Genomic DNA, 12,524 nt, shown 5'->3' on the forward strand with positions numbered 1-12,524 from the left:
CTGGGCGCCCTTTCCTCCAAGGAGGATCTTTGCCATTTTCATCAGGATAGGGTAGTACTCCGCCTCGATCCTACTTTCCTCCCGAAAGTGAACACTCCTTTTCACAGGGCGCAGGAGGTTATCTTGCCGGACTTTTGTCCGGGGCCTTCGACTGGTAGGGAGAGGCTTTGGCACCGTTTGGATGTGCGTCGCGCTCTGCGCATCTACCTCCGTCGAACTGCGTGGATCCGCAAGTCGGAGGCGTTATTTGTCTCGTTCCAGCCTCGGATGCTGGGGGTCAGGGTGTCCTCGGCGACCATTGGCCGTTGGTTGAGACAGGCCATCGTGGAGGCCTATGAGGCATCGGGTCAGACCGTTCCCTCGGGCATAACGGCACATTCCACAAGGAGTGCGGCAACCACGGCGGCATGGGCCACTAGGGCCCCTTTCGAGGATATTAGCCGGGCGGCTACTTGGGCGTCCCCGACTCCCTTTATCAGACATTACCGACTGGACTCGTTTGCCTTGGCGGAGGCCTCGTTTGGCTGGAGGGTCCTACAGAGGGTGGTGGCGGATCCTCCCACTGGGCCGTAGTTGTTTGTGTTTTTTTCCCCTCCCTGGGACTAAGCTTGGGTATGTCCCACACGTGACCCCTCCCTCTCCCCCACTGGAAAAAGAACTTTGGTCTTACCTTAACGTGTCTTTTCTGTGGGGGGGGGGGGAGAGGGAGCGGTCACGACCCGCCCTGTTTCTTGGTGGTGGGCCCAGGGGAGGGCCGGGCGGTTGGGCCCGGGTTGTGTTTGTATTTGTTGTTTTTCAGTTCTGGAGTTCACCTTCGAGGAAACTGGGAAGGAATGAGAAGGCAGGAGTATTTTAGAGTTTGCTCTCAGTCTTTGGACCAATCAGGCTTTGAGAATACCCACACGTGACCACTCCCTCTCCCCCCCAGAAAAGACACGTTCAGGTAAGACCAACGTTCTTTTTTATTGCTTATCTGTCTGAAACCCCTCCATCATGTTATACATTTGAAGGAGAAGAAAATATTTGGGAAGATACGGTGATAGGTTGTGTGTGTGTGTGTGTGTGTGTGATATGTTTAAAGTGCTAGTATAAAAAAACCACTCAACAATCTAAATTGATCCTGAATAGTGACAAAGAGAAGATTCAGTCAACCTGTGGCCTAGAAAACCAAATTGCTTCTTAGCTGAAAATCATGGTTTTGCGAGGCCATATTCAGAGGTTTTGCATGATTTAGACACTACATTGGAGGAACATTTACTTTCTTTGTATTTTCTTATTACTCAAAGGAGACAGAAATCTTAAGAGACCATTTAGAACAACATGATCTTGGATGTGACCTAGATAAGACAGTTACTGCAATAGGATAGCTGCAGTTTTGCTATAGATTTTTTTTGTTGTCAAGGTTTTACTTTGTTATCAACTTGCTACTGCTTTTAAGTCTTTACTAATGAAAATCAATCTGAGTGGACTACAATGTATAATAAGCTTGATGCTAAATACAGTCATTGAAATTTAAGTGTGCTTTAAAATTTAAGAAAAAAAATATTGTACAAAGAAGGGAATTGTTCGAATATTTTAGTGTTTATATTATATTTCATTTGTGAATTTTTGAGCACTTTTATCAAAGCTCAGAAACCCTGTCTCATTTTGTTTTCCTTAAGATTTGCTAGCCTTCTTACTTTTTACTGTTCATAGGCCTTGAAAGTAGCGTACCCAGGGAAGGGAGATAAGGTGTACATTTCAAGGATAGCTTCTCATTAGATAAATTATTCTCAGAAAATTTAGAGGCCCTGGCATGGGAGGAAGACGTTCCTTATATGGAATGATGAGAGGGTAGAATTGGTTGAATGGGTAAAGGGGTGGCATTGTAAAGGAGGGGCTAATCATGGTGTATATAACCTGTGCTGGAAGAAGGGTTCTTTGCAGCTTCACACCTAACAGCTTGCTGTCATCATCTTTAGGTGAAGAACAAGGGACTTTATGCAATTGGCTGTTTTCTTGATCTCAGCTCAAAATTAGATCTGGTAAGAAATAAAATATTCCAATAATACAAATATTATAAGGGTAAAACATTACTATTCATAATGCATAAGTAAAACTAAAATGGATTTTTCATCTTTCAAATGAAATGAGCCACAGGGAACAGAATGCAGTTGATGTCTAAACTGCTTTTTTATAAAAAACAACAGCAACTTTACAAGAGGACAAATGTTTTTATTGCTTATTAATAAATGCTTTATTTTAAGCATCTCCTTGATCCTGATACAGATACCACAATATGTAAGTCTGTAAATTCATATCCATTTGTATAGTATTTTTCCAAATTTAACTTTTATATTGTCTTGTTGAAGAATAAGCTTTCATGAAGAGATTTTTCAGAAGTATTTTAAAATGCTACATGTGTTATTTTTTTCCTCAAGTATAAAGCTCTTCATTGCTCTAAAATGTAGTGATTATAAATTATTTTTAAAGTGGTAAAATTTTAAATATATCTGAATATATTGTGTATTTTTAGAATGAAATATGACGAAAGCTTTGAAAAAGTCATTTAAGGATAGTTTGGAAGATATAAAAGAACGAATGAAAGAAAAGAGAAATAAAAAATGGGCAAGGCTGGGTAAAGCAAACCAAGTTTTACCTATTAAGAGTAAAATTGCAGGTAAGTATTTTAATATTCTTTTTTCTGTCCTCCCCCATCCTCCAAAAATAGAATTTTGAAGTTACAATTATCTATCTTTTCTAGATAATTCTGTGGCACAGTTGAAAAACTTCCAAGCAAATAATCGTGCGTTAGCTTTGGCTTTAGAAGAAGAAAAGAGTAAAATGAGGGAAGCACAAGATATCATATTGTGTTTAAAGAAAGAGTATCAGAGCTTGAAGTTTCAGAATTTTGACCTACAAAGAAAGCTTAAGTTACAGCAAGAAAAACAACATGCTGAGGTATTTGTTTTAATATGGTTTCAGAAAATAAATTATAAATAATAATTTTAAAATTATTTTGCTATCATATTGTTTTAATTAACTTATTTTTACTATTATGTTTAAAGAAGCTGATTGAACTTTACTATGAGATGCCTTTTATACCTATTTTATTTTGTTTTGAATTAGAATGGATTCATGGTAGTGAAGAAGATTATTTCTAAAGTTGTTCAAGATCTACTCAGTGCAGCAAATATTCTTGATCCATTAAATGATGTCTCTTCTGCTGATTTTGTAAGTTTTTTATTCTACTCTTTGTATGTACACTTGTAATTTATACATCAGTCCAGGCTACTAGAAAAATGTATTGATCTTGATCCATTAAATGATGTCTCTTCTGCTGATTTTGTAAGTTTTTTATTCTACTCTTTGTATGTACACTTGTAATTTATACATCAGTCCAGGCTACTAGAAAAATATTTATATAAATCAAAGTTCTTGACTTTAAAAATTCTTGACAATTTAAAGTTCTTGACAATTTAAAAATTGTCTCAAACGTGAAATGAGATTCAAGTATTCAAGACTGAATTACTTTGCAAAAACTCCAAATGTCCTATTCTGTCATCTGAATGTTGCAAAACCATATTGGATAAGTCGCAAAAACAGATTGATATACGTTTATATTTAATTTCTTAAATCCTTTTGGACTTCAAGTAGGATAACACTCCTATTTTCTTCTATAAACCCCAAGTGTTCTCTTCCTATTTTTTACACCTATTTTTTGCAAAAGTAAAAAATGAGATTTTGATAATATGGGATTTATTTTTAATATTATTGTCTGATGCTACAGTTAGTAACGAGTTGAAAAACAAACTCTTAATGAAGGTGTATGATCAACATAAATAGAAATTTAGCGTCCTTAGCTGTAGACATTAATTCAATGTTAAAAACACGAGTCTTGAATGTTTTTTAAGATTTGAATTACACATGGAGTTTCTATTTTTTACAACGACCTACTATAGTTTTAATTCCTTTTACTGACCTTTCACTGGTAGAATTCTTCTTACTGACCTTTCACGGTAAATTGATCTACAAACTGCTGTTGGAAGCCATGTTTATGCATATTTTTCAAATATTTTATCTGACTCAGTTATGGATATCCAATAATGTTTTACAACATGTCTTTAATTTCTGTAGAGTACAACTCAGTATAACTCCAAACCTGAGGAATGTGCTTCTGGAAGTTTAAAGAAGCCTGATTCTTTGTAAGTATACTTCATAAATTTGGATGTTTAAACAAAACAATTGGTTTTTTAAATCTGTTTTAAGAATGCATAAAGTGCTTCAATCAAGCCTAATTTAAGCAGTGTATAAAACCAATTGATACCAGTTCACACCAACATAATATAAAAGTATAATAAAAATTATAATTATATTACTACCCTAAGACACTCAAGCCCTAAAGATCTTTTTTAATGCTCAAGTTATTAACAACCTCCAAGAGAGTAACAACTCTAGCAAAGGTGAGGTGTGATGTATGAGAACAAGCTGATCCAGAGAAAGGGATCAGGACAAAGAACACCTGCTTTGTGATCTGGGGTGCGGGTAGGGTTTTCCTTTCACAACTCTTAATAGTTGAGGACTTTCAGCAGGCATTCTCTGTCCTTTCACTAGATGAGTAGACTAAGCAGAAATATTCAGGCCCTGACAAAATGTAAAAAATAAATTCTACAAGGCAAGTATATTTCAAAATAGATTTGAGGTGTTTGGCTGTTTTTTATTTAACCTAAGGAAAGTTATGGGTTTTGTATTAATTAATAGAATAGGATTAGTAGTTTAATTTTATTATCCTGGGGCAGAAATAACAAAGCATTATATTATATTATTTAAGTGTTACAAAAAAATCATCAGAGATTATGAACCATTTGGTTTTACAAGACTATATAGTATTTGAAGTTTGATTAGAGATTTTTATGCAATATAAAATACATGACAGTATAAGTTACATTTGATAAGAAATAACACTTCTTTTATTTCACCTTTTAAAATATATGTTCCTAAAAGGTATTACATTTGAAATATTAATTCAAGTTTAATTTAAGAAGCAGTTTTAGAAAAATTAAGAAATTTAATGTATGGTTCTTCAGTGTAACAATCTGTTTTAACCTAGATATTTAAAGCTATCTAATCTATCTTTCATAGGGCACTTCTAAGGCACATTCTTGCTGTAGAAATAGGTAAAGAAGATGCAGATGAAATACAAGATAAAGTGGAAAAACTTTATTATTATTCAGATTCTCACTTAAATTTCTGTGATGACATTGAGAATACAGCTTCAGTGTCTCACACAGATACAGGTGAGCTATCCTAAAATTTAGTTTTTAAAAGTGAGGCAAAAACTTTAACTATTGGTTTATGCATATTGCAGATTAATCATTTGCCTGTTTAATTAGGAATTGTTCTTAAAGAAAAGGCTCTCAAACTATAATTTTTGAAACTCATATTTTAAAGTCTATTGTATTATGCAAATGAAGGAAGAGTAAAATATACAGTTCCAGTTCATAAAAAATAGCTACTAGGATTCTAGAAAAGTAAAATGATGTCAGTCCCGAGTATGAAATGTATCTGTTATATTTTCAGTATGAAGGGTTTATATACTTACAACAAGCTCAGGTTTTTTTTAAATACAGCATTAAATTGTATTAAACAATACAGCATTAAACAAAATAATATCGATCAGTCTTTCATCAGAAGAGGGCCAGATCAAAAGTAGAAAGCAAATACTGTACATATAATTAATCTAGTGTACTCTTTAAATAATTACAAAATATTTTTGCTAGGCCCAGTGATTGATTAATCCATAGTTCATGAGTTCATACATTCCAAAGTTTTGATATATAATACAGACGTCACATTATTAGATTTCTCAAAATTATCTGAATGTTAAACTGGGAACATAGCAGAACAAATCCTTATAATAGGTATATGTACCCACAATTATTTTATTTTTCCAAGATAAAGAATTTGATAACTGATCTCTGCAGTGTCCAGTAAATATGTAAATAGTAATTGTTTGTGGAATTAAGACTCAGTTAATCTAAAAAATGTGCTTAACATTCTTTAAGAGCCTTATTGGTTTATCAGTATGGACTATTCTAACTCCTTATTGCAAATTACTTATATCTATTTTTAAAAATTTAATTGAATGTAGGTTTAAAATGTTTCAAATCATATTTCAATTGATAATTACGCAGTTCAAATTGTGAAGTCAGACTTGAATGTATTAGAATGCTGCATTTTTAAACGTTTGTTTGTTTGTTTTGGTGCCTCCAGGTCAGTATTGACTCATGACTGCCTGGACTAGTCCCTGCAGTTTTCTTGACAAGATTTTCAGAAATGATTTTCCATTGCCTGTTAAGTAGGGTTGAAGGGGAGTGATTGGCTCAATGTTACTCACATGGATTTGTGCCTAAAACTCAGGCTCCCACTTTTAGCCTGATATCTTAACCACTACAATATATCCTCAACATACAATAATTTTGTTCAATTCAAAGCTAGGGTGGCATTGAATAGAGGAACAATTGTAGCCCTGGAAATTACAGCTGTTGTACCATCAAGTCATGTGATCAAAATTTGGGCACTAGGCAGCTCACCCACACTTATGATTGCAGAGTTGCTTCATCTCTCCCAACTGAATATCTGCACTCCATCTATGCCCTTTTGAGTATCTGCTGCCCTAGTTGACCTTTGCCATCTTCTTGTCCCTGTTGTTGACCAAGCATGCCCAGCCCGGCCCTGAAGGCTTTCCAAGACCACTGAAGTTCAATTCCTTTGTTAGGCCTGGGGAAGATGACCTCATATGGCCAGCAACTGCTTTGCAAAGAGTCAGAGCAGGTACACCTCATCAGCAGTGGAAGCAAGAAGACAACAAAGATCAGCTGGGATGTCAGGGCCTCAGAATGCAGGATGGCCAGGATGACTGGCTGGGACTTTTTTTGAGGGTAGCTGAAGCTTCCCAGGGCAGCTGCAATTTTTTGCCATGCTGCTGGGGTGTTTGAGGTTTCCCAAGTTGACTGCAGCTTTGTGCTCGTTGGCTGGGATTTTGCAGCATACTGCAACTCAGGGACTTCATATAACCCCAGAGTTGCAGTATGTCAAGAAGCCCTTGAGCTGCAACAGGGCAAGCAGCCCCAGAGCGACACTGGTCTGTGGCTTCTTGTCATTCAGCAGGGCAGGGTGCAGGATAGCCAAAAGGGCAGAGATGAGAGAGAATATAATAATAATAATAATAATAATAATAATAATAATAATAATAATAATAATAATAATAATAATAATAATAATAATAATAATATAATAATAATAATAATAATAATAATAATAATAATAATAATAATAATAATAATAATAATAATATTTATTTCTTAGCCGCACCCTCTCCCGAAGGACTCGGGGCGGCGTACAACAAAACATAGGAAATAAATATATAGACAAACATACATATAACAAAAACGTATACCAAGACATATACATATACAAGGAGGAGGGTGTTGAAAGGGATGTGCCTTGGAAGAATCAGGGCTCAGGACTGGGAAGAACCAAACCTGAATGGCATAGATTGGTGTCTAAGCTATTGATAAAGTTCAGTTACTGGTAGCAATGGGGACGGTCACAATTGCTGGCATTAAGTGATGCTGTCACATATCACATTTTATGACCATATTGTTAGCAATAGAAATTCTGGCCCCAATTACCATCAAAACAAGGATTATCTGTACATGAAATGGTTCCTACAATTTATTTTTTCATGTCTTGCCTTGAATGAAGGGGAAAAATGTTCATGTAATTGAAAAGCAAAGTGTGGGCATGATGCAGTCAGTTGGGGGCATGACCTATAAGCATGTTTGAGAGACCGCGGGAAGCCCCTTTACAGGGCAGAGCAGAGGAGTTTGGGAAATATCTATAGGACAAACTCGCTCAAATCCGGATGGGATGGGCCTCTTTCAGTGGTCCAGTAGAGACGCCCGTGGCGAGTCTTGAGGGACCGCTTTGGGAGGAGTTTGACTCGGTTGCCATCGAGGATTTGGACAGGTTGCGTGGACGTCTGCGACCCACCACATGTTTATTGGACCCGTGTCCCTCCTGGCTTGTACTGGCATCCTGGGAGGTTACGCGCGACTGGCTCCTGGGCCTAGTGAACGCCTCGTTGGGTGAGGGGTCTCTACCGGCCGCCTTGAAAGAGGCGGTGGTGAGGCCCCTGCTCAAGAAGCCTTCCCTGGACCCAACAGACCTAGTCAATTATCGTCCTGTCTCCAACCTTCCTTTTTTAGCGAAGGTTGTAGAGAGTGTGGTGGTACAGCAGTTCCCACGTCACCTGGAGGAAAATGATTATCTAGACCCGCGCCAGTCCGGCTTCCGACCCGGGCACAGCACGGAGACGGCCTTGGTCGCATTGGTTGATGATCTCTGGAGGGCCAGAGATAGGGGTTGTTCCTCTATCCTGGTCCTATTAGATCTCTCGGCGGCGTTCGATACCATCGACCATGGTATCCTGTTGCACCGGCTAGAGGGGCTGGGAGTCAGGGGCACCGTCTTACGGTGGTTTGGCTCCTACCTCTCTGACCGGACGCAACGTGTGTTGGCAGGGGAGCAGAGTTCGACCCGGAGGTCACTCACATGTGGAGTGCCACAGGGATCGGTGCTCTCGCCTCTCCTGTTCAACACATACATGAAACCGCTGGGCGAGATCATCCGTGGTTTTGGGGTGGGATATCATCTGTATGCTGATGATACTCAGCTATACATTTCCACCCCGAACCACCCCAATGAGGCCGTCGAAATGATGTCCCGGTGTTTGGAGGCCGTACGGGTCTGGATGGATGGCAACCGACTAAAACTCAACCCTTCCAAGATGGAGTGGCTGTGGCTTCCGGCCCCCCGGTTCAACCAGGTGTTTCCATCTCTGGCCATTGGGGGTGTGCAACTAGCCCCCATGGAACAGGTGCGCAATTTGGGCGTCCTCCTAGATGCCCGGCTGTCCATGGATGACCATGTAACAGCCGTGGCAAGGGGGGCGTTCCATCAGGTCCGCCTGATGCGCCAATTGCGCCCCTTATTGGACCGGGATGCCCTACGCACAGTCACCCATGCGCTAGTGACATCTCGCCTGGACTACTGCAATGCTCTCTACATGGGACTTCCCTTGAGATGCACTCGGAGACTACAGTTGGTCCAGAACGCGGCCGCGCGGGTGATTATGGGGAGGACTAGATACTCCCCTGTAACACCTCTCCTGTGCGAGCTGCACTGGCTTCCTGTGGTCTACCGAGTGCGTTTCAAGGTTTTGATTATGATCTTTAAAGCGCTTCATGGCACAGGACCTAGTTACATGCAGGATCGCATCCTGCCCCACACATCCCTACGACCAATTCGCTCACACAGAGAGGGACTTCTCCGGGTGCCGTCCGCCAAACAGTGTCGGGGGGCGACACCCAGGAGCAGAGCCTTCTCTGTGATGGGCCCAGCCCTGTGGAATGACCTCCCCCGTGACATCAGGATTATTTCCGATCTCCGCTCCTTCCGTGTACAGTTGAAGACCCACCTCTTTCAATTATCTGGCCTGGCTCAACCGTAATTTTTTCATATTCCTCCTGACTGTCTTTTTTAAATTTTAAATTTTTATTGTATATTGGGTTTTTATTAAACGGGGTATGTTAATGGTTTTAATTGTCTAAATGTTGTAATCTATTACCTCCTCCGTGCATGTATGTCTTTGTATATATGTATGTTTATATATGTCCTAGTGTACGCCGCCCTGAGTCCTGCTTGGAAAGGGAGCGGCTAATAAATTCAAATTTATTAATTTATTATTATTATTAGGAAGATTTGTCAGAGATGGCAGCAGACAAAATTGGGGAGAGAGGCAACAGAAGAGGAGTTGTGGAAGCAGAATATGCATGTGCACCAATTTACTAGAGTATGGGGAAGCAACATTTTGAGTACTACTAATTTTTAAAGCCTTAAAAGATAATCAGAAATGCTCTGTCATGATGAATCTATTTGGGTATCAAAATCAGAATGGCAGGCTATTTTGAAGATGCGCCATTATTAGAAACCTGTCTTTCTAGCAAATAAGGAGTGTTGCCTCCTGAGCTACATCCAGGTTATGGTACGCACTTGTTTGGGAGATATTTTTGGCCTACAGTTTTGGTAATTGAACATTTTTTTAAAAAAACTATCTTTTCCTAGCATTTAAAATGTTGCCTTTAATTTATATTTTTCACTTTTTAGAAGCTTTATGACATTCTATTAATATTTCTTGCTAATATAGACATGGTATAAAGTAAATAAATAATGTATTTAAATGTAAGTAATCCATGTATCATTTGTCTGGAAGAATTTCATAACAACTAAAATTTCATTATTTGTATCTAATAAATTTTATTAATTATACTGTTTACAAAATAGTAGAACTTGTTAATTATTATGGAAAGTATGATTTATAAATCTATACATCTGCTTAACTTTCTATAGAAAATAAGTTACTTCTCTTTAAACATAGCTTTGCTGGTCACTTATGCATACCTTAAATTCTAGGTTACCAGAATTATTCCTGTGAAGATGATCCAGATCATGTAAACACTGGAAGCAGAATTATTTCAGTTGATGAAGACAAGCAAACTGATTATTCTATATCTAAAAATGTTTCTACCCGTCGTCGTTATTTAAAAATTAATTCCCTCAGTGAAGTCTTTGAATTAGATGATGGCACTCCAGCTATCAATGCTGATCTTTTATGTTCAAAGAATAATAATGAAAATTCTGAAGAAATATCTATTGGTCAGGAGGACAAGCATAGTGTAAACATTGATAAATGTGAATCAGATATTCAAATTGAATCTGATAAAAGTGATTCAGATACACAAATTGAAAAGGCCACAGCTTTTTTAGAACAAAGTAATTTTAATAATAACGGTGGCTTAAAAACTAAAAAAGGGAAGGGTCAGAAGAGAAAATTGGTAACCACAAAAAATGTGCCCAAGGCAAGATCCAACAAAGACAAAAACTGCAATAAGCATGCAGGACCTAAACAAAAAGCAAATACATCCATTCCTTCCAATGATGCTTATGATTTTATTAGTGAAGAATCTGTTCATATAACACCTTTCCGGCAAAACAAACAAAATGAACATGTTGATGACAAAGAGTATACAAAAGAAGGAGAAATTTGTAGTGGTGAATCGTATGTTTCAGAAGAAGATCCTGATGATAGTCTCTATATGCCTTACTCAAAAAAACCAAAATCCAATGAAACTTTAAATACTGGAACAGATGTAATCCCACTGCGCACAAAATTACGATCAAAGAAAACTCTGTCTGAGCAACATGATATAAATCCTGAGGGGGAAAACAGGAATACCAAGATATTTGAATCTTATTTGGGTAAGAAAATTTTTGCTTTCTATGTGTATTATTATAGAAATGTATTACTTTAGGACATGGTTCTCAATCTCCAGTACTGGAATCAAAAATAGTACATAGTTGCAGATTCTAAAAATTGTGTGCATTTTTTGCTAATACTTTTCAAAATATTTTTTAAAATAAATATGGACAAATGCATTGTTTCCTTGGTCTTGCCCTTGCAATATAAGCTTTAAAAATTGACCATACTTTGAAAGTAGCCAACAAAGCATTGAACTTTTGTTTTAAATGAACAAGCTGTAGTGGTCATAATTTAAGAACTAAATATTGTTTATATTCAGTAATGTATTCAAATTTTAAAGCTGCTATCGGAGGAGGAAAGTGACAGTACTTTCTTTCAACAGATGAATCATCTGAGGCACTTCAAAAACATCATCTCAATGATATTACCAATGTTGCATCAACTTCTTACCAAACAAGAATTTCTTACCTAGCCTTGGGTACCATAGCAAAAGATGCTACTCACCAAAGACGTAGAAGTACTAGTTACGTGAGTTATAAGGAGCCAAGTCTCAGTGGGTTAGTATCTTTGTTTCTGGATTCTCTCAAAAGTAAATTATATAGCCTTATGGTTTTTCTTACTGTAAAAACTACATTAATTTCACATTTTTGTTATGATTTAAATTGTTTCCATTTATGAATTTTACAAAAAACAAATCTAATTTGTTTTGATAGGAAACTTAGAAGAGGAGACCCGTTTACAGATACCAGCTTTCTGAACTCTCCCATTTTTAAAGAGAAAAAGAACACCAAATCCAAATCTCTTAATAAAAAGATGCTGTCCAGATACAATGAAGCATTTGTTGGTTATTAAGATATTTTTCATGGAATACCCTTAGCTTCTCATTAATATTATGCTGAAAGTATATTAACTAAAATTCTGGAGATGGAGTTTTTTGCATGTTTCTGATCTAGATTTATGAATATTGATAATATTTTACATCACACATATACTGACTTCCAGAATGTATCTATTCAGAAAGATGTGAATAACCTATTGTCATTTTAATAGGAGCTACTTCCTGAATGTGATAGAAAACAATAGGTTTGAAATGCAATTATCATTTATTTGCTAACAAATACAGTTTATTTTAACAGTCTGTCATTAGAAATAAAACTGTATT

The 12,524-nt window shown here is 37.3% G+C and overlaps 1 protein-coding gene across 6 annotated transcripts in view; it reads left to right on the forward strand.

Moving 5' to 3' along the window:
• The window catches only part of SGO1 (shugoshin 1), a 35,952-nt gene extending 23,726 nt beyond the window's left edge, over nt 1–12,226 (forward strand). For all 6 annotated transcript variants that reach the window (XM_081971646.1, XM_081971647.1, XM_081971650.1 and 3 more), the window contains 9 exons: nt 1,962–2,024; nt 2,516–2,659; nt 2,744–2,940; nt 3,109–3,213; nt 4,117–4,184; nt 5,122–5,276; nt 10,516–11,361; nt 11,745–11,919; nt 12,076–12,226. In XM_081971646.1, coding sequence (XP_081827772.1) covers nt 2,524–2,659; nt 2,744–2,940; nt 3,109–3,213; nt 4,117–4,184; nt 5,122–5,276; nt 10,516–11,361; nt 11,745–11,919; nt 12,076–12,214 — 1,821 coding nt within the window. In that variant the 5' untranslated portion in view covers nt 1,962–2,024; nt 2,516–2,523 and the 3' untranslated portion in view covers nt 12,215–12,226. The remainder of the gene's footprint in view (nt 1–1,961; nt 2,025–2,515; nt 2,660–2,743; nt 2,941–3,108; nt 3,214–4,116; nt 4,185–5,121; nt 5,277–10,515; nt 11,362–11,744; nt 11,920–12,075) is intronic.
• Nucleotides 12,227–12,524: the final 298 nt, after the last annotated feature.

The sequence above is a fragment of the Natrix helvetica genome (assembly GCF_964273705.1).
Source record: "Natrix helvetica genome assembly, chromosome: Z".
NCBI lineage: Eukaryota > Metazoa > Chordata > Lepidosauria > Squamata > Natricidae > Natrix > Natrix helvetica.